Raw genomic sequence first — 27,680 nt, forward strand, 5'->3', positions numbered from 1 at the left:
AAAGTCAAAACACAAGTTATATGCTTTGTTTTGTTTCTGCTAGGAGAACTCCAGGTTTCTCTGGTGCTTGTTTGTTTTTTTTTTTCCCCTGGATCTCCTGTGTTTAAGAAACTTTTTAAGAGGGATACCAAAACATATTGCCTTGGTGTTTGTCTTTTTATTCATAGAATTAAAAAAATATGGTTTGTTTTAAGAAAGATGAAAGATTAAAGGTAATATGAATTATTTTGGTCAATAGATATTTCAAAGCTGGGTGCAGCCTTGATGACTCTTAGGAGAGTATTTCTTCTAGATATTTTGGATCCTCAGAAATAAAATTGTTCATGAGACACCTAGAGTTAAAAAAACCAACAGAATGGAATTTGTATTATAAAAATGTGGTAAAATAATTAGTTTTCTCTATCTAAATATCGTTGAAGTTAAAAATTTATTGGATTGTCATTTTTTATAAATTTAAAACACTAGATATATTATTATTAAAATCCCATGTAGCAGTTTAATATTACTTTGATATTCAGAGTATCAATTTTTCATGGTTTTGATTTTTAACAATGATGTAAAGTGGAAGGAGGGAGGGTTTCATTTGGCACCAATCTTAGAAAGGTTTATATTAGGTCGTTTAAAATAATTTTAATTTAGACAGCTTAAAAATAGGTAGGTTTAGATGGGACACTGGCAGTCAGGAATTGTTCCCTGGCAGGGTGGGCAGGCCCTGGCACAGGGTGCCCAGAGCAGCTGGGGCTGCCCCTGGATCCCTGGCAGTGCCCGAGGCCAGGCTGGACACTGGGGCTGGGAGCAGCCTGGGGCAGTGGGAGGTGTCCCTGACATGGTGGCACTGGATGGGCTGTAGGGTCCCTCCCAACCAAACCAGCCCATAAGTCTATAATTCAAATATTATAGGTCTTTTCTTGATTCTTCCTTTTCTTTCCTTGCTTCATGTCAGAAAATTCTTTTGCCATTTGGTGCTGCCCTGCTCATCAAAGAGCAGGTGAGATCCATTTGGTTAAAATTGTGGGCATGTGTCCTTGGTTCTTAGAGAATGAGGCTAAGAATTGAAATGAAAAATATTTGAGATTTTACTGGCATTCATATTTTTATGAAAATTATCCTTATATCCTTATATAATAACTATAACATGTGTTTGTCCTTAAAATACTTAACTGATGTGGGTTTGAAGTTGGGTTTCACAAAGGGTCTCTCTTCTCTGAGAAAATAATGCCCAGAGAGGCATTATTAAGAGGCATTATTGAGTCTTTTATTAATTAGGAAATAAAAAAAAAGAAAAAAAAAAAAAAAAGAAAAAAAATTACCTTCTTCAGTGGTTACTATGATGAGTTTTGGACCTGGATGATCTTTTTGGTCCCTTCCAACTGAAACCATTCTATGATTCCATGAAGATCAGAAAAGAGAAACCAAACCAGATTTCTCTCTCTCTCTTTTTTTTTTAATTTTTTTTTTTTAAGTTATTGAAATGAAACTTTAAAAATAAAAGCATGACATGTTTAATCTGCTTTCTGTGTCACCCTCAAAGCATCAAGGATGTGTCTGGTCAACTCTCAAGGACTTCAGTTTCCTGCCCACTGCACAGCAGGATCTGGAGTGGTGGTTTTGTGACAGCTCCCAGGCTGTCTTTGGGGCCACAGTGATTTTGCTGTGGTGTGCAAAGCTCTTCCATTTTGCACATTTCAAAGAGGGAAATCATCTTTCAGAATTATTCTAAGGGAAAGGATTTGCCATTCCCCCAGGGACTGTGCCACAGATTTACTGTCTTGCTGAACTTGGTTTACGCATTTGTAGCAATTCCTTTTCCTTTTTTCTTCTCCAACTGCATATTTTATTTTTTTCCAGTGCCTGGAGCTAGCTTGCTAATTACTTTTCCATCTATTCCAAGCAAAATATAGACTAAATCAGAAAATTATGTAAAGGTCATATTGAACCACATTCTGATGGAAATGAGCCTTATGCAGTAAAAATAGTCCTGGATGCCAGGTGGCACTGAAGGCTATTGGAGCAGCCTGTCACATTTAAAAGCTGGAAATCTTGCTTAGGTCAGGAATGAAAAATAATTAATATTTTTAGCCTATCCCTTAGTGGCTGTCCATCCACATATCATAAAAATAACACAATTTGGCAAAATCGCTCACTACTTTTCAAGACTGACAAAAAAATTGAGCCAGGAGTTTCAGATCAGCCCGCAGTGCTGGCAGCTGCCTGAGAAACTCAGGCATGGGCATTTTTCTACAATCTGCACAGTTTCAAAGAGTGGTATTTGTGGTGGTTATACAATATTCATGCCAGTGTATCAATAAAGTGGGAGATCATTTGGTATCCCCTAAACCAGGTACTGATTTCTGACATGAACTTTTCCTTCCATCCACTTTTCCCTTTCTTACCTGAGTTTTGAGGGAGAAGTTTTCCTAGATGAAGATGAAGCTTTCCATGCCAGGCATCTGCCTCAGACTGATCAAGGCTAGGTTGGATGGAGGTCTGAGAAACCTGGTTTAGTGGAAAGTGTCCCTGCCTATGGCAGGGGGTGGCACTGGGTGATATTTACAGTCCCAACCCACATTCTATGATTTTATGCGGACTCTGTAGCAACAGGGTAGTTTTGCACAGGTGCAGCTGCTCCCATCTGGGAAGCAGTGTTCCCCAAAAAGAAATTTTGCAGGTGTCTAGTCCTTGCCAGGACAGATAAAAAGAGCAGGACTAGCTCTAGCTCTGGGCAGCTAAGAGAAGTGAATAATAAAAAAAAAATCCAAATATTATTATTTGGTATTTATTTCTTCATCCTCTGAAGATGGAGAGGGAATGAAAAGATGAATGAGCTACTCGTTCTGGTTGCTGCAGGGATCTCAGTAAACTCTGTTCCTCCTTGAGTCCTCTGTTCTCTGGACAAGTAGAGTTGAAACACAGGAGAAATGTACAAAAAGAACAACTTTTTTGGGGAGACACGAAATTTTGGAAGTGAACCACTTCATTGGATGAGGCACTGAGTGCTCTGGTCAGTTTGACAAGTTGGGATTGGTCACAGATTGGACTCCTGCTCCTGGAGGATTTTTTCAACCCCAGTGATTCTGGGATTCTGTGAAAAGGCTAAACACGACAAAGAGTTGACAAAACCCTCTGCTGCTAGAAGGGACAGATTTTCATCTGAGAAGCGCTGAAAACTGAGAGGAGGAAATCTTGGGGAAGGAAGCTGATAGGCAAAAAAAAAAAAGGGAATAATGAGTTGAGCATGGGCACAGTGGGAGTGGGTGTGAAGGCAGGGATGCAGAGAGAAAGGCAGCAGTGGGATGATCCGCGTGGGGCTGTCTGCTGTTGCCAGGGTTTTTTCCTTCACACATTCCTGACTGCCCCTTCCGGCACACCCGTGCTCCCCTGCTCTCCTGTGTGCCTGTGCTGGCACTGCATAGCTCTGTGTGCACCTACATCAGGGGGTTGCTCCAGCCCATATACCTACAAAAATTATTTTTGGAAACAGCTGTATTTGTATTTTTTCTCTTCTCTTTTTTTTTTCCCGTTGTCTGCAGTAGTCTTCCTTACAAATAAACGCCATGTGACTTCAAAACAGAATAATGGCAAAACCATTTACACATGATCCACATTACTGTAAAGCAATAAAATACTAAATGAAAATTGTCAGAGTGACTGAAGATAAGTAAAAGGCCAAAAGATTTCCTAGTCCAGTTATTTTTCAAGACACAACTTCCGCTGGCTGCCATGGGAGTGGTGGCTGTGTGGCAACTGTTGGGATAAAATTAACAATTTTGAAATTGTAATATGCTCCAATTATGAACACAATTGCAATTTCAATTGCACCACGCTCCCATGAATGTCCAGTTGTCTATTACTAAAAATATGTTAACATGAAATCTACCTTTATATACTTTGAAAGTTATTTGTGTCAAATAACCTGAGAAATGCCTTGGAATTCCTGAAGTTTTATTGGAATGGCTGCAATAGCTACAAGGAAGAAGGCACAGCCCAAGAACAAAAAGGTCTGGGTAGAGATTTATGTATTCAATTTGCCTGCAGCACTGTGTTTTAACAAAGCATGAATTAACACTCCACAGTAATATTACAAGTCAGTGTTACAGTTATTCATGAATTTCATTAGTTTTGACTTTTCGACAGAATTTCATCCTGTTCAATCTGCAGAACAGTTTATTTATTAATATACACTAAGGGAAAGAGTGAGAGTATTTCAATATCTCTCCATGTTGACCAAAAATATCCCAATTTTATTTTTTTTAATCCAGCCTCCTAAATGACAAAATATTTCTACTATTTTTTTTCCCTGCAAAACAATAATGCTGGGGGTTTCTTTTTTAAACAAAATACAAATCAAGCATCCTGCCAGCTGCATGTTCTTCTCTAAACTCCTGTGAGCAGGGGCAGGGAGAGAAGGTGTAAACCAATGTGTTTCTCATCAGGTCATGTTTCCATCTCAAACTTTTATAGAACAATACAGGCAAGACAATATAACGTCCTAAGAAATTCAAAATAAGTTTTTTGCCTCAAACTGTTTTAAGTCATGCAGTTGGATGTGTCTGGCAAGCTACCCATGACACAGCCGACGGTGGACACCAGGAAAGGTTCTCTGTCTCTGATGCCAAAAGATTTTTCCTTTTTATATATATTTTTTCATCTATTTGTAACTCTGTAAAGTATTATTGTGTAATTCTACAGTTTATTCAGCAGGAGGCCAAAACAAGGGTGGGGGGCAGAGGGGGTTACCATATTAAATGTACTTCTAATTGGAGATTCTCATCAATTATGCTAATTTGATAAACTGATAAAAGTGTCAAAGCCCCGTATCACATGTGCTTTTGGCCATAAGTGCACCTGGAGGGCCTTCAATAAACACTAACATTTTTTATCACTTTAATCTTGTTTGGCTCTTCTAGGGGCTATTAGGCAGGATCTCCAGTGGAAGTCTGCCATGCCATTCCCTAAAGGAATAAATTAGTCCCCTGGGGAGTGCTGCAGCTCAAGCTCCAGCCCTGGAAGTCAAAATTTACCTGTGCTGAGAGCTGCTCTTGAACTCCTTATTGCAAGCTATTACATTGTGTGTAATGACACAAGCAGGAATTTGAAGTTAAAGCATTAAAGCTAATCAGAAAACACCAGCCTGTAGTATTGCTGTGCATTGCCACTAACCACCAAAATAAGTCAGTACTGCCATCCAGGTGCAACTGACATCGTGTGAACCACATTAATCACAAGCAATTAATCTGAATTTGTGCTGTGGAAGTAGCTGGTGCAAAGGAAGCAAATCTCAAGTGATCCTGCTGTCTATCTTCTGAACTGAAGGCTCGTGACTGCAAACATGGGTTGTGATTTTAAGCTGGGATTCTCAATCAGTGTAGGCTTCTGAGCTGACAAAAAAAACAATGTGGAGCAGGAGTGGGAGATGAGGAGAAAAAAGAGAAATTGTTTCCTAGCTGGATGGGCTAGCTAGGAAAGGAGAAAGAGCTGGAGAATAGTGACAGGATCTCGAATCCAATAGGATATAGGGTTGGGGTTTTTTTACATGGAAATAGCAGGGTTTGATGGCAGTTTGGGAAAAAAAAGTGGAAGGCAAAGGATATATTTCCTCTGTCCTACATCCTCAGGGAAATAAGTGACTGGTGTGTAATTCTTGTCTATTTCCCTTGGTTTCTGCTGTGGACAACTTTATGCCTGTTTGGACTATATATATTTCACATTTAGTGATTCTCTTTCATCACTTTTTAATAATATTTCATGTCCTGAGGATAACCACCCTCTGAGGATCCCTTCTGCTGTTTCTGTGTCATTAATGCAACACTAGTAATTAGGATCTGACTCATACAAATATGAACAGCCTAAGTTTAGGCTGTGGCATTTTTTAGTTCCCACTGGAATCCTCAACAAGAGGACTAACTGGATTTATTCTATTTGCTATTATAATTAAGGCTCACATAATCTTTGCAGGTTTCTTTTCCATTTTCCAGTTATAGAGGGGAAAAAGGATGGGAAGTCCTCATCATTGGCAGTTTAAAGGGCAGTGAAACAATAAAAAATGACACCTTCATATATGATGACAACAATTATGATGATAAAAATAACACTGTTGCACAGAAACCCCAATTGCAAGTGAGGTTCTGCATTACATACAAAACAATATATAGTTTCTTTATTGCTGGGTCTGTTTTACTTAAGGCATTACCAGTGCAGTAAACAGAGACATGGATTTGTTCCAATCATGTAGAAAATGGATTTGGAGAGTTTATTTTAATGCAGAATCTGTAGACATTAGCCTTTTCAGGACTGCACTTTTGAACTAAATCTTCCAGACATCCCAACTGAAATCTAATCTTTCTTTGAATATTTTAGCATTAAAAATTAAAGTCTGCAGTCCTTCAGCAATGTTTTTACAAAATTATTCTCTCTGTTTGCAGAGGGTGGGTTTTCTTTTTCTGTTTGATGTAAATCAGAATCAAATGAAAAGTAAATTTGGAAAATATTTCTAATGAATTTTGGAAAATTAATCTAGTTTTAAAGAGACAAAGTAAAGCACAAAAGGAGTGTAGCAAACAAGATGCCACAGCTGGGTCAGAAAGACTGGGAGAAGTCAGTGACAGAAAAAGGATCATCTATGAGAAAAACAGCAAGGATGCTGCCTGAGTGGAAAGTTAAAGGAGGAGGAAGAGGCCTTGGAAATGTATTTTCTGTAAACTGATCAGGTGTTCCCTGGGAAGATAAAATCCTCCTGTGAAGGGTGATGCAGAGATGCAGAACAGGTCTCACATTAAGACTTGCTAAGGTTTATGGGAGAGCTTGTGGGGGAAGAATACTGTGGGCATTATTCAGAAACACATATTTAGGTGGCAAAGAGTACAAAGAGGTGAAAAACAGCATTGAAAATTGGCAAAGGAAGTTCTTAGCCTTGAAAGCTGAGGAATATGAAGAGAAATAATGGAAGAGGACTTGGGGAAAATGTCTTGTAGTGCCCTGAACATTTCCCCCATATTTTAGAGTGTTTTCATGTCTCACCCTCTGCAAAATCACTACAGTGCCTGCTACACTCACCATGCCTCAAATTTGGGTACAATTTGCCATCAAAGGCTTGGGTGTGAAGTTTAAGACTCTTAAGGAAAAGCATTGTATATCCATAAAGTACAAAGTGCTCCTTTTCAGAAAATATTCTAGCTATTCAGCTCAAAAAACTTTGGGAGTTGGCTGGAGGACCAGGTTAAATTTCTTCCCTGTAGAAGAAATGAATGGAATAGAATTGGAGGGAAATGTGCAGAAATGACCCAAAAGCCATTTTGCACCCAGGGGGTGAACTTTATCTTTTGCTGCATCCACATGGAGACACCTTGATCATTATAATCAACACGCTCCATTTGCTGCATTAAAAACAAGATAAATATTTAATCACAGTGCAATTAAGTCTGGATCTCTGCCATCAGTTTATAATGAATATATAGGCAGATAGAGTCTAATACACTACTAATTCACTTACAAGCCAGGCTGAACAGATTTTTTTAATTTTTTTTTTTTTCCTCCAAAGCTGATATTTTGGGAATGTTCATGAGATGACAGTGTGTGTCATCTAATTACTTTCTCTGCTTTCATGCATTAACTGGAATAATTATGCAGTAATCAGTTATTGTTATCAATATTCCACATAAACTGTGAATGATGTGCCTATTCTTTTCAGGTTGAAATAACCAAACAAAAAGCAAGGTGTAGGTCAATACATATTTGTTGATGCAAAGTACATGTGTCTCCCAGCAGTGAAGTAGAAGCAACAGTAGCAAATTCAAAAAGGAATATTTTGAAGGGTAGGAAGGAGCTGTCGCGTTTTGGTTTATTTCCTTTTCTCTTTACTTTACAAATAATAGAGTGTGCTGGGCAAGGAAGAATTTCTTGTTACATTTCAGAAGCTTTGAAGGATGAGTTAGTTAAAAATACATCTTTTTTATCTTTATTACCATTTTGTCATGGTGCACCAATATACCTGGAGTTGGGCCCTAAAATGTTCAGATGTTCATGCACATTTTAAACACAGGATTACTTTTAAATTAAAAAAAAATGTAAAAAAAGTATTTTTGAGTGAGGAGGAGCAAATACTGGACTACAAAGTATTTGTTCATTACTGCCGATGCTTTATACTTTAATACTTTAATACTTTTAATACTTCAGTGGCAGAATGAGCATGTTGTCTAGAAGACATTTTCACGATTGCAGTGTCTTCAGAAGGTCAGTAGCACATCTGCTGGGAATGTGCTCTTCAAATGTCCCCAGACTGTACTGCAAGGCAGGCACCTGGGGGCATTCAAAAACAGCCTCCGTGCTGGGTAAAGTCTTCACAACAATACTGAATTAACAACCAAAGCAGTAAATGTGAGGAAGATCAGAGACCCTCAGAAGCTTTTGTTATATTCCTGACCTTTTTGTGCAATAAGGCTGTTTTCTGCCAGAACCTATAGGGGCATTCCTGGTGAATCTGAATGCTTGTCTGCATGTCTCTGTGGAAGATGGTCCCTTTTGAATAGGATTAGGTTATACTTTGGATTTGTGTCTGCTGAAGTGTGAATTCTGCAGCCTCACATTTGAAGGGGCAGACCTTCCTAAAATGCATTTTGAGTTTTTAAAAGGGTGACAAGGAAAGAGAAAGGTCAATGTATCTCTGAAAAAAAGGCGGTCCATCATCTGTGTGCATAACGGTGGTAGCATTTTCAACCGTGTGAAGAAAACACACACGTCGCTTAGAAAATTATGTCAACTATAAAGACTCGGAAATTAAGCTCATCACAAATATTTGTAAAATATCTAGTGCACATTTTTTTCTCTTATTTCCATGGCGGGATGGTTCATCTTTGTGCTCGGGTTGCAGGAACTGCTGAGCAGAGGCAGTGCAGGGTTGGATGACCTGGACACTGAGCCCCATTCAGTGTGAAAATCCTTAACTCCCCCACCATGGGCAGCTTGTGCCATTCTGCTGGCTCCTGTACCAAGGAGGCTGATTCTTGTCTTCCCATAAAGTTGAAATAAGTTGTTTCTGACGCTGGCTTCCTTTACACACACTAATTCCAAAATACAGGAGCTCCTGCTAAGTGACCTCTGCCACTGCTCATTTTGAAGGTTTTGCTTTGGCAGGGGAAGCACCTAAAGTGTCATGTATTATCCAAACACAGAGGAGAACTTTCAACTACTGATGTTAAAACTGTGTGAGAGATCTCTGGTGAAGATCTCAATTTATCAGATGGGGAAAAACCATATTTGACATTCATGTAAAGCCAAGAGGAACTTAAGGAAAGCTGATGCCACAAAGGCATGCAGCTGGAGAGTACTTTTCTTTAAAATGGAAACTAAAATTATTTGATACATTTTATCAGTCTGATGATAGCTCTCAATATTCGATTTGCTGGTATATGCAGGTTATTATATGATCAGAATAACATTATCTATTAATCTTGCTTCAGTAGTACTCCACAAAATAAATGAAACAATTAGCTTTGTATCTTTACCTTGATGTCTATTAAGGTCAATATCTAATTTAGTGGTTTTCATTAAAGTCATATTATTTCTACTTGGAGAGAAAATGGATTGATACCAACAAAAGAGCTAACATTTTTTATTTCATTTTACTTGATTTTACTTGTAAAAATGTGCTTATTTTGTGTGTTTCACTCCATTGGAGTACACATTTTTTTCTTTATTTTCGCCTTATATTTTTTATACTTGTCACTTAAGCCTGACTTACTAAGAAAAAAAGGACTTTGATTTCTGATCACCAGTTTAGCACACTTTTGAATTAGGGGAATCCAACTGTGTGATGAAGATGGCCTGATGTTGATTTCATGTTTAATGACATCCCCTGTAATTTTTTTATGTCTTTCCCACCAAAGCATCAGCAGATTTTATACTTGGCAAAAAAAAAAAAAATTGCTTATGCTGCTTTTCTAGAGGCAGATGGCTATCACTAAACTGGTTTCCTTGCTTTCCTGGCTTTATCTTCTCTAGACAAACTCAAGGTTTCTCTCAAATATGCAGTTTCCACTGCAGTATGGCATGTTACAAGATTTTATTATAAATTTTTCGTGGACCCTACTTGTCAAATGAGAAAACAGATAACATGATTCTGCCTTGAGCCCCTTTGCAGCTCTGCTGAGGATGCATTTATTTGATTCATATATCTATGAAGTCTCAGAGGTTTTAGTGAGAACATCTAAAATTTAAAACCTGCTATGCTTTAAGTTAACTTTCAATATTTTTTCAAAACCAGCATGGGACTTCAATTGAATAACAGGATGATGTATTTTGGACTATACTTATTATGTTGGCTGATACTCCTGGAACTGAACAAAGAAGGACTCAAAAGAGCAGCAAAGTGAACAGATCTATTACTTTGAGTGCACAATTAATCTTGCTGACATTATTTTATATGAACATGGATAAAAATGCCTGGAAACCACACCATTGAATTCCTCTGCTCATTAATATTGATCAAATGTTGTTGTTCTTTTGTGTTGGAAGCTACTTAAAGATTACCTGTAAAAGTATTACACCACTATTGATTTTAAAAAACCCAATCAATCCCTGGAGTCCACTGGCTTTGAAAATTAGTTGACATATTCATTTTGTTATTTTGTCGTTTTTTTTCTATTTTTTGTTGGGTTTTTTTTTGGTTTGTGTTTTTGGTTTTTGGTTGTTTTTTTTTTTTTGTTTTTTTTTTTGTTTTGTTTTGTTTTGTTTTTGTAAGAAATTATATTTGTGGACTTGCTGCTATAGGTCTGAGTTGCAGACCATATCAGTCAGGCTGTCACAGAATTAATTATCCAGAATTTAGTACCATGGTTTTTAAAAGCCTAGACATCCCTATGGAAGCTGGCTGGGACCTCTCCTCATGCACCGTCTGTGCCCAGATCTTTCACATTACATTTTTGGTGCTTCAGTGGAATGGTGGCTGGATAAGGCCCCAGATCCTTCAAGACACTTAAATCTGCAGAAATTGCATCAGGGATCCTGTTAAAACTCAGTTAAAATTAATTAATTAACTAATTAATTAATTTTGAGGAATCATATTAGGGTGTCCATGCAATTTAAATAAGCTCAATGTGTGAACTTAAATTTTGGTCCTTTAAAGAATTAGGAGAAGCAATGGTAGGGTGGCACAGCCTTTTATATTTCAATCATTCATTCATTTAGAACAGAGAGTTAGTCTAACCCATGTCTTTAGCAATTAATAAATGTTAACTAGTCCAAACTATGTGACTGTCAATTTTTAATTTGAGCACAATTAATGAGGATGTTTTGCTGGTCTAAAAATAATCTTTGAACCACCAGTTTCTATGAACAACAACAACAAAAGCAAACAAAAATACCCAAAGCAAAATACTCAACATTTATATTGAAAATAGCGATATTATTTGTCCATAACGACCATAATCAGGAAAAAAAAATCATATTGTTGGTGTGTGTTTTGTTTGTTAGTTTTTTGTTTTTTTTTTTCCAGAAGAAAGGCTTCATAGAAGAAAAACATTAGTTAGAAATACTGTCATGCACCAGTATATTTATCACTATGCACCTCAGATGACCTTTTAAGCCTTTGCAGTTTGGACTGATCTGAGGAAATGCAAAATATAAAGAAAATCGATGAAAGTAGGCTGAATGTGTGCTTAACAAGCCACAGAGAGAAACCAGAAAGCAAAATGAGAAAGTAATTTTTAAAAGATTTATTGTTCTTGGAAGATTAGAGATCTTGCTTGCATGGAAACAATTAACACATGAGGCTGCCTGCAGGTACTCCCCAAACTGCAGCACTGTGAGAGAGGCTTGAAAAAAAAATAACACAGTTCGTATTTATTGGGAGGCTAAAAGTGCAAATTATTAGACAGGTTTAGTCCCAAATTATTGTGAAGGAGAAATAGCATGAAGTAGTAATATTTGAAAGAATTGAAGCACTAACACTTGAAAGACACGAGTCTTCCCAGAATTAAGTATGTAGTGTACCACCACTTTTAAATTGTAGTATAGAGTGTGTGTGGCGAAAGGCAAATCAGGCAGCAGCCATTCTCCTTGTTTCCATCTTCACAATTTTTGCCCTTCTTTTTTGCTAATAATACCATTTGGAATTATCTGCAGTATGTTCATGTCCATTATTTTCTTGGTTCAGTGAGACATATCCCATGTTTAATGATGTACACAAGCAAAGCCTCTGCAGGGCTGTGTCTTGGAACAGGCTGATGGCAACAGTTGTAGTAGAAATGTGCACCTGCGTGGCTTCTCAAGTTGTAATAGCCACATGGGCAGTAATAACTGGGGAGTATGTTCTGACATCCTCATCATTCAGTTAATTTTTATGTTTTGCAAATTAACATGTGCTTGGAGAGCGCGGTGTTCACTGATGTGACGTCTGGATGAATGGAGCTGCTGCGAGAATCATTCAAACCCTGGCTTGTAATTGAAAACATGAACAGGCAGACACACAGAAACTTTGAATTTACAGATCTTTAAAGTCTAAATCATTCTATTTGTTCATTTATTGGTTCACTAAGGTGACTTGTCAGGTCACACCACCCCCATGGAGCACTCCAGGCTGGGACAGAGGGGCTGGAAAGCTGGGACAGGCCCTGGGGGTGCTGTGACAGCAGCTGGACACGAGCCCAGGGTGCCCAGGTGGCCAAGAGGCCGATGGCCCCTGGGCTGTGCCAGGGGCAGCTCTGGGCCCCGCACACAGGGAATGGAGGGGCTGGAGCGTGGCCAGAGAAGGGAACGGAGCTGGGGAAGGGAATGGAGCCCCAGGAGAGGCTGAGGGAGCTGGGAAGGGGCTCAGCCTGGAGAAAAGGAGGCTCAGGGGGAACCTTGTGGCTCTGCACAGCTCCTGACAGGAGGGGACAGCCAGGGGGGATTTGGGATCATCCCAGGGAACAGGGACAGGAGGAGAGGGAACGGCCTCAGGCTGGGCCAGGGCAGGTTCAGGGTGGGCAGCAACAGGAATTTCCCCATGGAAAGGGAGCTCAAGCCTTGGAAGTGCCCAGGAAGGGTTGGAGTGCCCATCCCTGGAGGTGTCCCAGGAAAGGCTGGTTGTTCCCTGGGGTGGGGATAAGATGGGCAATAGGTGCAGCTTGGACTTGATGGTTTTGGTGGTCTTTTCCAACCTCTGTGATTCTGGGATTCTGAAATTCCCAACTCTGGTTGTCAGTAAATTATGCTCTAGATTTCTTTTCTGTTTTGTTTGCTTTGGGTATATTTTTCCAAATGCAATTTAAAGTGAATGATTATGACATTGCATTTCAAAAAGCAGTGGCTATCACCATTCAGGGTAGCTGGAACAGGTTGCAAATAATTTTATATTGAATTTACAAATCACAGACAAACTTGCATGTGGGGCTTTCTAAACAATGTTTACCACTTCTTTAAAATGAGACTGGGAAAAAAAATCATCAAAATAATGTTTTCTTCTGGTAGAAGTCGTGCTGTGGGCAGTGTTAGTAAGACATTAAAATGTAAGTAGCTCTTTTCCAGTGCTGTTAAATGAGTAAACTCTAGACCTCAAGTCAAACAGTTCCATTTTTCAAAGGTACTTAAAGCTATAGTAATTGCAATTCTAGCAGATCTCCATGCTGACACTTTATGCATCCTAGCATGTGATGTGTTGGGAAAAAGGAAAATTTAGTCAGACGAGCTTTTTCAAATCATCTTCAGGTGGCTACAGAGGCACTGAGTGGAAAAGAATAGTTGGTTTGGTAGCTGCTAACCCAGATACTCACTTTTCAGAAAGTCACCCGGAGCCATAGCAGATCTCCTCAGACTGCTAACTTGACATGTCGTGATCATTCAGGGACACTGTACATGTCACTCTGAGCATGATAGGCATGTTTGATTAATACCTATTCCCTCAGTGGTGCAAAAACTAGAATGCCTGTTATCTTTAACAGAAGAGCAAGATTTAGCCTCACTGTCTCCTGTCTTCTCTCACATTAAAAGCTAATGCCATGATTAATGAGTAGTGACATACTTCATATTTTTTTCTTGTTCATAAAAATCCGTGCTAGCAAGTTATCTGAAGTAAGCGAAGGATGTATTTTACTGAGTTAGTGGAATATAAAGCCCTGCGTAAGGCATTTTATTTCTTTAATGAATGCTTATAAATGACTGGAATTATTATGGTTGTTATTGTGGATGTGTACATAATTCTCTTTCTTTTTTTTTTTCCCCTTCTCTCAGGACCCTGCCTTCCCAATCCATGCCATAATGGTGGGATATGTGAAATTAGTGAAGCATACCGAGGCGACACATTCATAGGCTATGTGTGTAAATGTCCACAGGGATTTAATGGGATTCACTGCCAGCACAGTAAGTTCCACATGGTAAATTTTATTGTATTTATAGATTAGAGCCTTTTTATTGCCTGCACTGTTAAGGATTAATATCGGATCTGGTTTTCTGGAGAATATCAGACATTGCCTTTATATTATGAGCAAGCTAATACCACAGAATACTGCTGCTGCTGCCTTCAGAAAATGGCCTGACTACCAACCCACTGGACACAACAGGACATGATTTGCTATGCATGTTTTAGACCATGGCAAGGATGAGGTAAATGTATTTTGCAGGGATTTAGTGCAGAAGTGTATTTGAAATAGTAGAACTATCTTCTTATCTCAATAGTGTTTGTGGGTTTGCTTTGATTAATGCTAAAAAAAAAGGGAAAAAAACCTGAAATTTCTGAATAAATATGTCTTCTACATCTTTCTTTACCTATGTCTTTATAAATAATGAAGAAATGTTTTGAATCACAGTATCTAAGTTCATGAGCAGAACCTCCAGACTTACATCATGTAAATTTAACCCTGTTTAAAATATAGTTTCTTGATCTCTTTCTAGTTCTTATCATTTATTTGGAGAGTATTTCCTATTTTCAGGTCAGATTTGGAACAGCAGGTCAGTATCCTCATCTTAGAGTGTGCTGTTAGGGAACTTACAATGAAGCATATGGGAATAGAAATTTTGGGTGTGCTGGATTTGGCTGGAGCAGAGTTAAGTGTCTTCACAGTAGCTGGTGTAGGCCTGTGTTTTGGATTTGTGCTGGAACCATCATTGATAATTCACGGATATTTTAGTTACTGCTGGGTAGTCCTAACACAGAGGCAGGAGCTTTTCTGCTTGTCACTCCACCCCACCAGCAATCAAAACCAATTAGTGAGGGATATACATCTGCTAGTAACTGACCAGGTCCTGTGCTAACCTATAAATGTAGTCTGCATTTTCCGTTACTTTAATAGAAACTGTGGGTTTTTTTCACATGCAAAGCTCATTCAAAACAAGTGCTGGCCTGAGGAGAAGCTCACAAGAGAAATTTTGGGGTTCCCATTTTGTGCATGAATTGTTCTTAAACCAGGAGCAGCATGGCTCTTAAAATCTTGATGCATTTGTATCCCAGCTGTTGCAGAAGGTAAAAAACTCAAGGAAATAGTCAAGAATCCAGTTCCACTAACTGAAATTAGTTCACTCATTCAGACCACAGTGACTAAGCACTGAATCCAGCCTACCTGAATTAATTGCTCCATTTAGATACTTGTCTATACTTTGAAGTATCCAGGAACCATACAGTGCAGCTCAGCTAACTTCTTCATGTTTGTTATGTCCCTTGAATACTCAGACGAAAGTGTCTCCAAAGAGTGGAATACGGATACTCAATTCCATTAACTTTGGCCACACTCTCAGTTAATTATGTGGGTAACGTGGGCAATGCCATGACTTAATCCAGTGAAAATATACACCCACGTCCTCCAGTGGGAGCATGGAAATGAGTGTTTGATGTCCAGCCACGTGGATGAGCTCTTGTGAAAATCCCATCACATGGACACATGTGCTCAGGGATGCTCCATCATGGGACCTGTCACATTGATGGCAAGGGCTGGATGTTCTTCTGGCTCTGGTCCAGGGAGTTTTCCAGACACCTTCATCCCATCTGGGTTGCTAGAAACTGATGCTTTGTTAAGGCTGGCCTAGAACAGAGGCAGGACAGAGCTAAAGAATAAAGTAGGGATTTATTAAAGGCCTCAATGGATCCACCTTGGGCAGCACCAGAGCCCAGCCAGGGCTGCACCCAAGATGAACCCAAATGGTCCCAAAATGCACGAGCGCTCCCGGGGGCTCTCACTGGGATCAGCTCTGCTCCATTGGCACACTGCAGTTCATTGTCCCATTCCAGCTTTAGCCCATGCAGCCCCATCCTGCTTGTTTTTCTCTCTCCAGCCCACGTTGTTTGTGCTCTTGGGCTGAGATTTGGATCATTTGTCCTTGGTGCCCAGCTGCAGCAGGAATTGTTTTGTCTCCCTGCTCTGTGCAGAGAGCTCAGCATCCCCTAATGTGAAACCCAGACCCACACACTAAAGCAGCACAGAACCTGAAAAACAGAAAAGCTAAAACCTGAGGCATCAGCGAGGCACACAACACTTCTTCCACCAAATATCAAGGAGCTGACCTTTGTTAAATAAATAAACAATACCACAAGTTCTCATCAATCAAAACGCATTGCTGAGCATGAGTTTTGGATGGAATGCCATCTTTTGCCACCTAATTGATGAGCAAGGAACATAGAGCTGGTGCATCACAGAGTGATTCATCAGAGTTTTTTTTGCTGGGTCCACAGCATACTTTTAAAAACATCGAGGTATATCGTGTTAACTAATGATCCTGATAATCAGCAAAGCGTGTTTCTGTCAACTTCAAGACAGCGGTAAAGCTCTCACACAGCTGACCCAGGCTCACCACAACCCCAGAAGGCAGCTGAAGTGATTTGAGAACAGACTAGTTTATGTGAGGAGTTATTCTTTGGGGGAGAATGAGATTTAGTCCTTTTCAGATAATCTGATTTAAGATGGGATGATAAATCAGATACCCTATCCAGGTGTCCAGAGGGTCTCTGGGCATGGGAGCTGTGAGAGGCAGCCGCAGAGCTCTCTGCAGTCCGGGAGAATTGTGGGATTTTCAGTGGTGGACTTAATTTAACATTTATATACAATATCACCTCAGCTCAATTCACAGTGTTCCTTTGATACAAATTCCTCTGCTTCATGAAGTTTAGCAATTCAATTCTGAACTCACTGTAAATCAAGTAAGAAGTCTGTCAAATTTATCATAAAGAGATAAATTAAAATGACCTCATTGCAAGGCACGTCTCTTCTACACTGTCAAGAATTCCGAAAGCCACGTTATGGTTCTCTTGTACAAAGCTTTTTATCTTGGATTTCTTTCATGTCTAATATTCTGTTGCCAAATCAATTAAGCCAGGTGATTGATTTTGCAGTCGAGATACATTCTCAAAGCTGGTATTTTATCATTCACAATCAACAAACACCCTGTCAGTATTTCTGAGATTTGTTGGCCTTTTGCCCATGTAAATAATTAATATGTAAACTATAAAAGAGATCATTAGCAATTTTACTGACTGTATATTCTTGATTTATTGCAAAACTGATGTTAATTGGCCGTGGCTGCCTCAAAAGAGTCTGGTGGCAAAAAAAAAAAAGGAAAGAGTTTCCCTTTTCAAAGCTCGTAAAGTACCCAAAACCAGGAAAGTCTGCCTCAGGTAGAGGCCTGGACTGGATTTTGTGCTGATACCCACAGCAAATCTGTTCTTTAAATATTCCTCCATTATTTAAGAGGCATTTACTTATCTGATTGGAATGAAGATTCATGTCACGGGCTCTTCTATAGCAAGGCTGGGAGAGCTGGGGGTGAAGAGAAGGCTCCAGGGAGAGCTCAGAGCCTCTTCCAGGGCCTAAAGGGGCACCAGGAGAGCTGGAGAAGCTGGAACATGGCTGGGAGGCTGGAACTAGGTGATCTTTAAAGTCCCTTAAAGCCCAAGCCAGTTTGTGATTCGATATTAAAACAGCCTAGAGCAAGGCAGAATCCATGGAAATACCCCAAAAACTGAAATGGACAGCTTTATCACTAAAAACAAAAACAAAAACAAAACAAACAAACAAACAAAAAAAACCCCACAAAAATAACGAAAGCAAAAATCCCAAACAAACCAATAAAACAAAAAACCTAAAAACCCAAACCCTCCCCCCCCCCAAAAAAAAATCCAAACCAAGCGGAAATAAAAAACAAAAACACACACAAAAAAAAAAAACTAACAAAAAACCCCAAAAGCCCCAAACCAAACAAAAACCCCCAAAATCCCACCAAAAAACCCCATACAAATGAACACAAAAGAAAAAAAGAGAAAGAAAACCCCTCACAACACAAAAAAGCACAGCTGAAAGATATATACAGTATACATTATTGTGATTATGAGATACAGACTGCATACTGGAAAAAGTAGGAATTTGAGACATTACACACAATACTTGTTACTGGCTGCCACTCAAGTAGCTGAAAGGACAGAGATCCAACCAGGAAAATTCATGTTTCGAGCAATAAAGGGCTCAGATTTAAATGTTTGATTTGCATGTGAGTTTACATTCTGAGGATCATTAACTCCGCCAGACATAACTATAATCCTTGCACTCCAAGAATAAGAGTTATTAATCAAACACATTTAATAGCGTAAGCATGCCCTTCCCAGGGTTTTAGAGAGTTCTCTGCTTTCTTCTTCCACATCATGGATGGCCTGTGATATTCACATGTGCTAAACAAATGTGTTGGGAAACTGCACAGGTTCCATTCTGCCTTGAGGCATCATCCCAGCTATCCACGGGGCATTGCCTTTTTCCTGTGGTGCCACAGCTGGAAAGGGTAGTGGCCACACATTCCTGGCCAGCTGACCTGATGCATAGTCTTTACCAGCAAATTCCAGTATACAGTCAAGGAATCTCCTGAGCTGGAAGGGACCCATGATAATTATCAAGTCCAAAGCTTGTTCCTGCACAGACATCCCAAAATCCCACCCTGTGCATCCCTGGAGCACTGTCCAAACGCACCTGGAGCTCTGGCTGCCTTGGGCAGGGGCCTGGTGCCCTCAGGACAGGGATGTCCCTCAGGACAGGGATGTCCCTCCTGGCTCCAGGGCACTGCCTCTGACCTTTGTGCTTGGAGGTTTTTTCACAAACGGGATGGGACTGCTGGGGTACATTCTTTGAGCTTTTATTGCTGCATCAGCCTCATTACGTGGGTGAGACAATAGGAAGATGGCAAAGCTCACGTACAGCCAGCAGCAGCCAAAGATTTCATTGTTACAGAGCATGTTAAAAACTTTCTAGCCAATAGAATAACGCTAAAGCTTACAGACAATTGTTGTAGCCAGTCACTACAAGTACATGTACACCTGCTTCACACAATGCTTACTTGTCTTTTTTCTATTAAGAATACACCATTATTGAGCTTAAAACCTTCTGCGATCTTGCTAAGCATATTTTCCTGCAGTCTTAATGTCTATCTTAGCCAAGTCTGAAACTCAAGCTATTGTTTCATGTCCTTGCTTGCTACACCATTGTAACTTTTTCTACTTTCAGACTGCAGCAGCAGCCAGCTCTGAGTTCTCTGTTCTTTCTGTTTCTAAGACCTGCTTTCACAGCTTTCTGGAAATCATCTTACCTTTACTATTTCCCACAACCAGGACCCCCAGTCCCTTTCCCTGGCACTGCTTTCCAGCCTCTCGTTCCCCAGTCTGTCCGTGCATCCAAAGTTACCCCATCCCAGGGGCACAATCACTGTGAGTTTTCCAGCTACCAGGAGGGAATTACTGTGAGGGGGTTGCAGAATGCGACACGGGTTTTTGTTTTACAGTGATTAAGCGTTCTCGTTAAACCCCTCCTGGCTGCAGTTGGGTGGCAGGGCACTCCAGAAACCATTCCACACAGATGGTTTCCATGCAGCTGCCCTGTTTTGGAGGCTAAAAACCATTATTTTCTTGCACAGATGCAGGTTGCTCCAAGCCAGCCATCCCAAGAGCCAAGTGGGAAAATTTAATGTACCAGTGTGCATGCAGTTGCACCACACTAGATTTTCACCCCATGCTCCTCCTGACACACACAGACTATGGTTCCTCCTTTGGAGAAAAGTATCTGTTTGGGTTGTTCTAAACTTTAACACGTTCCTCCTTTTTATTCTGGGGCGGGGGGAGGGAGGGAGGGAGGGGTTAATTTTCATAAAAATTAACTCTTGTGAATAGTTTTAGCAAATTATACTGCCAACAAGATACTTACTGCTATAGTAATAAACTCCATAGTACAGTAGCCCGTTAGATGTGTAAGTAAATCCTTGTGCCTCTAAGCCTTGTAGACCTGAAATTTGAAAACTATTCCTGTGTTTGACCAGTAGGTTGGACAAGAAAGGAAGGAGGAAGGATGTATCATTATTGGGTTGTGAAACTTCCAGGCTTTACCTCAACTGAAATGTGAAAGAAAGTGGGTAATTTGAAAGACATCTGAGAGAAATCACCAATAAAGGATATGAGAAACAGCCACTGAAGGCTACTGGAAGAAAAGTCAGTAAAATGTTCCCAAAATTGAAGCCGTGTCAGGGCGCTGAAGGAAGTGTCAGAACCAACATTTGTGGGAGCCCCTGGTGGTTTTGTCCCATACACAGAAGTCCAGGGAAGCTTGTGAGGGGACTGGAAAAGGAAATTCTCTAACAAGGTGAGAAAAATGACAGGTTTGTCAGCTGAAAATGGAGGATGTTTTGCTGATGGATCCTCTTAGAACAAATGTGTGGTGAGATTGGACAACAGTGACACCCATTTTGGGGCAATTGGAAGGACATGTTTTGTTTCCTTGAACTCCAAATAAATTTTGTGGTTAAAGCAGTAGGTAACTGAGCTGAGGCTTGCCCCCTACTTGAAGATTTTATTTGATTCAGTAAAAGCCTTAAAGATTGCCTTAAAGTCCCAGGTAGGAAGTATAATATCCTCACCAATTTTGTTTCACTCATCTTAGAATTTGCTTGTATAGCATTGTTTATTCTTTTTATCCATACGCACTTCAAATAGCTTTTTTATTCTTGTTGAGTTACTGATCTTAACAATTTCTTCATACATAGCATTGAGTTTCAAAGTCTAATTTTGCTGTATATTGAAAAAATAAAATCTCTTTTCAATTTCAAACCTGCTGTCTTTCAGCATCTTTTAAATGTTTCATCCTTTGTCTATTACAAGACTGGAAGAAAAGCAGTTTTTGAATGCCTTGTGTGCACCACTTGTTACATTACAGACATTTGTTATGCAGCCTCTTGCTTTTCCTGTGCAGCCAGTTAAAATAGTTGCTTTTTCTGTTCAGTGTCTTGATTTTTCTTGCACTTTTAAATTGTCTCTCCATGGCCTTCTCAAAACCTTCTTTGTTCAGTGGTGTATTTTACAGCAGCAGTGACTTATAGTAAAGAGAAAGCTGAAAGGTTTATTTGTCAGAAATTCCTTACATTCTGTATTCTTTAGGCAGCATTTTGTTGTTAAATTTCCTTCTGATTTCCCCCCCCCCTGTTTTAACCAGAACTGGGTATGGAGCTGAGGCTTTTCTTAAGCAGGCCTTGGTAATGGCTGATTTCTTTCATAAGGTTCCATAGTGGGAGGAAATAGATTTTCCTGATTGCTTTGGGGTTTTATGGCAATATTAAACAGAGGGGTTGGGTTCCTTCCAACCCAGGCACTGACTGAATTACATAATGAATGGTGCTTTTCAGAAGATGTGTGTTTCTATGGTGTAAAAGTCACTTAGGCTATCAATAGCCATTGTAAACTTATTTTGTAGGTGGGTAAATCTGTCTTCCTCTAATTGGTGTCTTTCTTAAGGAGTAGTTTGTTTTGGGTTTTGTTTTGTTTTGTTTTTTATGGTGGAAAGAAATTAATGTTCCAAAAATGCAGGAATTGCTGTTTGATTGCAAAAGTGATTAAATTTGTTCATGCTTTGCATTAAAAATATAGCATATGGAGATGTTTTATACATACAGGTTTCTCTTTATATTTGAATTAAAAATAAAAAGTACTGCATGAAAGGAGTTTAAATTTGAGAATAGTTATCCATTGTAATGTCTACATCATATATTCCTCTTTTTATAATAGAAATTTTATAATAGATAATACACTATCTGAGGGTGCACTGAGTCGCAGGGAAGAGTTGATGAACCGCAGTAGGGAGGTGTATGGTTAGAGGAAGAACACATGATAACTTTAGCTGGACAAAGCATCTATTTTCCTTTAATTTTCCCACTTTTTGGGCCCATTTAGGTAGACACAGCAACCCATAAGTCAATTTCAGCCACTATGATGGTGTACTGTCGACACAGTCACTTGAAGTTTTAAAAGAAGAACTGCATTCAGTCTTTGTTGCACCAGCAACTTTCTTAAAGATACACCAGTACATTCCTGTGAGGAAGATAAAGTAATAAATAAAATCTTGAAATGAAATCTGATTGTTTAATAAGACAGCACTTACCACTTAGAATTTTGTCACACAGAGATGTGGTCTGGAAGCAGCTGTTAGGACAAAAAAAAAAAAAAAAAAAGATTAATTTTGTAATTCAGATATTTTTCTTGGTTTTATTGTTCTGCTCCTCTTAGAGTTACTGTGCTCAGCCATCTGTATGTGTAGGTGTGTAAGGGATGCAGAATTGAAATATTGTATTTGTGTTTGGAACTCTTGCTGGCACATGACTGTGCAGTTCCCTATTACCAATAAAAAATATTGGTACTGCTCATTGATCTAGCTGAAAATTTTATGAGTGGCTTTATTGTTTCAAAGCTGAACAATCTGCATGGCAGTTTTTGCTGAAAAATTAAAGAAGGAAAACAAATTCAGTTATTAGGGCTTGTTTTTTAATACTACAGACCCAGTGAGAAGTTTGGAGAAGTCAAAGAACTTAGAAGGAAGATCCAGGAGTACATTCAGTAGTCTAGCTACTCTTTTGAAATTATAAGCAGTATTTTTTCATGGGGATACACATTGAGAACAAGCATTGTACGGAGGGAGAGAAGGATATTGCATCAGGCTCATTGCCTGTGCAAGAAAAACTTGAAAAATCAGTATTTCGGCTTGAAGTTCAGTATAATGATAAAATGGTCTAATGGCAGAAACCAGTCTGCATCACAAATTAATCCCTTTGTATTCGTAAAATATCTCAAGCAAAACCCACGGTGCTGTCACATTTTCATATGAATACCCAGGATATTCATGTACTTTGCATTTATTCTACACTTACTCTTCAGTAACATACAATTATTTCTGTAGATCACCTGGCTGAGAGTTTCAGTTTGAGTCAGGAGTGTATTTTTAAAGAAAATCTCTTGATCATCTCTACTTATCATGTTTTGCATTGTGTGACAGCAGGCTGAGAGCACAAGAACTGGATCCCTGTGAGATTAAAATAATCTAAAAGAAAATAGCCCAGCAGTCTGAAATTTCTGGGATTTGACATACTGGGAATTTGAAAAGAGGAAACATGCCTGAGAACTGTGTAGGGATGTGCAGACATTGTGTTCTCAGCTCTGTGGGTTTCACTCTGCACATAAAATTCTGTAAGGCCATGCTTCTTACAATTGTAGGCATAACCGCTGCTGTTCTCAAAGTACACTGAAAACTCTAAATAGAACTTATCTTCCTTTTCTTATCATGTGCTAAGTGTCTGATGTCATGAGACCCACATGGCTTTCTATCAGTCATGCTTTGGCTTGAGATTTGTTTGGTCCTCTGGTGGGATTGTCTGATTCGGCCAAAAGCAATGATGCCCACCGTCACTGAAAATTTATCCCCATCAGACTTCTGTTTGAATCAGCTCACCAGGATTGTCTGGAACTGCACAAACTAACTGCACTAAGGGACTTTCAGTGGGATCAGGTCACAGAATGTGGCCAGTGCTAGGTCCTAGAGAAGTGAGGAGCTGGGAACATGCAGAGGGACATGAATGGCTGCATTAATTGCGGCTGCTCCTGGATCCCTGGAAGTGTCCAAGGCCAGGTTGGACCGAGCTTGGAGCAGCTTGGAATAGTGGAAGGTGTCCCTGCCCATGGCAGGGGGTTGGAATTAGATATCTTTAAAGCCCCTTCCAACCCAAACCATTCTGGAATTCTATAGAAGGTGAAACCACCAGCTCTACATTACCAATAAATTCAATTCAGAAATTACATTCAGGAATTGCCTTGTTACATCAAAACATTAACAGTGAATTGATGCTCCCTGGTCCAGATGTGTAGCATTGCACCATAAAAGTGTATTTAAAATGTTATTTACCTCCAAAAAATAATTAACTTTTGCAGTCTTGTCAGATCTCATTTTGCCCTCCCCACAAGTCAGTAAGGTGGCATCTGGCTCTGAAAATGTATTCTGTGTGATCCTTTCATGTCCCTAGCAGAGCTGTTTATGCATGCAGTTATTACTCTCATGCAGTTTTTACAGTTTACTTAAAAGCAGCATTCTTTTCCATACCAGCAGTTGTCACTGTTCAAAAGAAACTAATCTGCCCCCTTCTCATCCTCTCCAATTTCTTCGTCACTAAATATTTAAGGGAGCTTCAGAATAATTCTTAAGAAGACATACACCAAAATTAGGAAAACGGTGCAAGGCGAAGAGAGCCTTTGCCCAAATGTAAAATAAGCATTTTAAAATGCTTATTTCTGACTTCATTATGTCAATGCTCATAACACAGAGAGAATTTTCTCCCATTTCTCAGCAAAACTAGAGATTTTTACAGGAACTGTAGCACCCACACCGTTGGGTTAAGGTACAGGTTTTATGTACAGACTGGAAGATATTTTTTTTTTTTTCTGAACCAGACAGTCATTGATGATGTGGTGGAACTGCTGCATCTTTTGTGGGGTGGGAGATGGGGTCTTCCTTGTCCCCTTTGCAGAGGAGGCAAGGAAATCACCACAGACCAAAAGGCAGAATTGGTGATGAGTGTTTCTGTCCTTGGTGACATTCACCAGCTTGCAGCTGTAGATTAAATACAAGATCCATTAACAGTAAAACATACATATATTTATGAGCAACTAAGAGTCTGAATTTGGAAACTGTCAGCAAAGAGTTGAAATTATCTCTATGTAGCCCATACATGTGCACTTATAAAATTGCCTCAGACAATTTTTTTTTAATTGTTTAAATGAGATTTATACAGATTGGCCATAAATGAGTACACTTCACCCTCTATATATCAAATAAAGGCATGTGAAAAAAAAAACCATAATCATCAGGCTTTCTCATTTTAGAACATCCATCTTTGTATCTTCCAGGACTTGTTTGTCTAGTGACATTTTTAAAAACCTGACCCATAGCCATGCTCACATAAAAACAATGCAACCCTACACTCACTCTATTCTGAAATGCATAAACAACTGGATTTTGAGGGGATAAAATTTTTCTGGGATGTATGAAGGGGAATAGTGTTAATTTAGTGATTTGGGTTCAAAGTAATTGTGAAAATAATTTTATTTATTGCCACATGACTACCTACATTCTTTTAGCAAATCATCCAGTTGCTCCAATGCTGCATAATTTAACTTACTCCTGAAGCTGAGATTTTTGCAGCATTGCTTGTAATGAAAAATTACTCACTAGCTGAATCACTTTTTAATAAGATTTTTTTTTTTACTTTTCTCAACTACAGTTTAAATGATTTGTCAAATGCTTGTTATATAAATAGCCAATTATTTTAATAAGGTTCATTGGAAACGCCAAGAATAGTTGCCCTGAAGATGTACTTCTACAGTGTAAAATTAAATGGTAGGTTACTTAATGGGACGATGGTTTTCATGCCAACATTCATTAAAAGTAATTAAAAATAAAAAATCTGCATCGATACATATTAAAACTTTTAAAGTCCCAACTCCTTTAAAACTAATAAGGAACGTCCTGGCAAGGCTATTGCAAAATTCCATTAGATTAAAATTACCTCAGATGAAAAGCCATTAAATAGGCATTTAAACAGGTAAATAGAAGATCAGGAAATACTGAGTAGTCCAGTGTTGGAAGTATGACTCCACAGAGAACATTATAATAACTTTTCAATGGCTATAAGGAAAAAATAAGTATTTTGCATAATAGAGTTTAGGTACCCATGCAGAGTATAATTTCACTGCATGGTCTATTTTATGAGAGTTCTCAAAATTGATATAGGGACAAAAAGGTATCTAAAAATACACAAAAAAAATCTTGTTAAGAGCACAAGATATATCACTACTGTGGCAACAATAAATGTAGAGCCCTGCCTTACTCTAAATCCTTTGAAGTAGAAAACTTAAAGCGGAAATGTATTCTGGGATACACTTAATTGTCTCTTTTAGTTGATTATTTTTTAAAATTATTATTTTTCCAGCGGTTTTACTTTTAATCCAAGCATTCTGAAACCTGTGATTATAGTTACTATTGTGTGGAAATGGAGTCACTTCAAAACTTTAATTTTGGATCTTTCTTTAAGTGAGGGTAGCATAGGGTTAAGTGCCAATATAGAATGCAAAAGAAAAGTCGGAAAAGGCTATAGATAATAAATCGATTTTAAACTGGATTTCTAAATAGTTGCCACTATTAATTTCACTGCTATTATAGAATAATAACTATAGCTATAATATTGAACAGAAGTGTAAATTGTAGGTGAAAAAAGATGAAAAATTAACTGGCGGAGAAAGAAATTAGTCATCATAAAAAATGCTGGTTTGTCTAAATTAAGGATTTTACTTACCATGACAAATTTAAGAAGGTATTAATTAAAATAAAACTTAAAAATAGTCTTTACTTTTCATTTTCTCAGAGCCGGGATTTTTTCTTTTTTGCAAAACAAAGTGAAGAGGATCATACTATATATTCCAATTTTCCTGAAACAAGTTGACCTAGATATATTTTAGAACCAATAGGATGGGAAACTACACTGGATTGTTACCAGTTAGCATGAAATATCTTCTTTTTTTTTTTTTTTTTTTTTTCAAAAAGTCTAGTTACAGAAGTATATTTAAAAATGTGTAAATCTGAACTTTTAAAGAAGCCTGAGAAGAGATAAAATTGCTCTGGGAAAAAAAAAAAAGAATGTGAGGATGGTTGAGAAGCAGTTTCTGAAGGAGTTCTAGACAGGAGCTCCAGGATAACATAATGTAAAATATTTGTAGCGAATGCTCCAGGAAGAATCCTAACAGACAGCCCTGTGGTGGATTATCCTGGAGGACATTTACCACAGTACCTTGTACCAAATACAGGAGGAGGAAAACCTTATCTGGAATTAGGAGAGCAGGGGTAATATAATGTTTAACCTCTAAGGGTGAGGGAGCAAGAGGTTTGTACTTTTTTTGTCTCCAGTGTAAAGGAGTTTTCCTCTCTTTCTGAAGATCAGATAATAAGGATATCTGAATAGTGGATCCCTTCAGGGTGGCACATCACACTTGAAGTTTCCTGCAGGTTCTTTTGGCACAGTGTTTTTAGAGCCTTCTGTGGTTAGGAAACTGGCTTTGAAAAAGCAGTGAAACCTCTGAATTCTAACGGATGCCTGTCCTGTGTGGAATGTCAATACATCCAATTCAGATTTAATGATATATACTAAATTCCTGTATTTCTCAGGATTATGCCACACTATTTTTAAAAGTCTCACACCAGTGTTGAGCCAAACACGTGCTACTGCTTGTTTTTGCATAATCCTAATTAAGTCAAGGATCAGTTATAGTTGAAGTTACAGTTTATCTGTTTACATAAATTGCAAACAAACATTCATTTGGAACATGTTAGAGACCTCCTTAAACCTCTAATTAAGCTTATTAAAATAATTTATTATCATGACCATTATTT

The 27,680-nt window shown here is 38.8% G+C and overlaps 1 protein-coding gene across 1 annotated transcript in view; it reads left to right on the top strand.

The window, feature by feature from the left end:
• Window positions 1–27,680, top strand: part of EDIL3 (EGF like repeats and discoidin domains 3) — a 234,431-nt gene that overhangs the window by 101,211 nt on the left and 105,540 nt on the right. The window contains exon 4 of the mRNA XM_068176120.1: window positions 14,203–14,331. Within this exon, the coding sequence (XP_068032221.1) occupies window positions 14,203–14,331 (129 nt within the window). The remainder of the gene's footprint in view (window positions 1–14,202; window positions 14,332–27,680) is intronic.

This window comes from Anomalospiza imberbis, chromosome Z (genome assembly GCF_031753505.1).
Source record: "Anomalospiza imberbis isolate Cuckoo-Finch-1a 21T00152 chromosome Z, ASM3175350v1, whole genome shotgun sequence".
Classification (NCBI taxonomy): Eukaryota; Metazoa; Chordata; class Aves; order Passeriformes; family Viduidae; genus Anomalospiza; species Anomalospiza imberbis.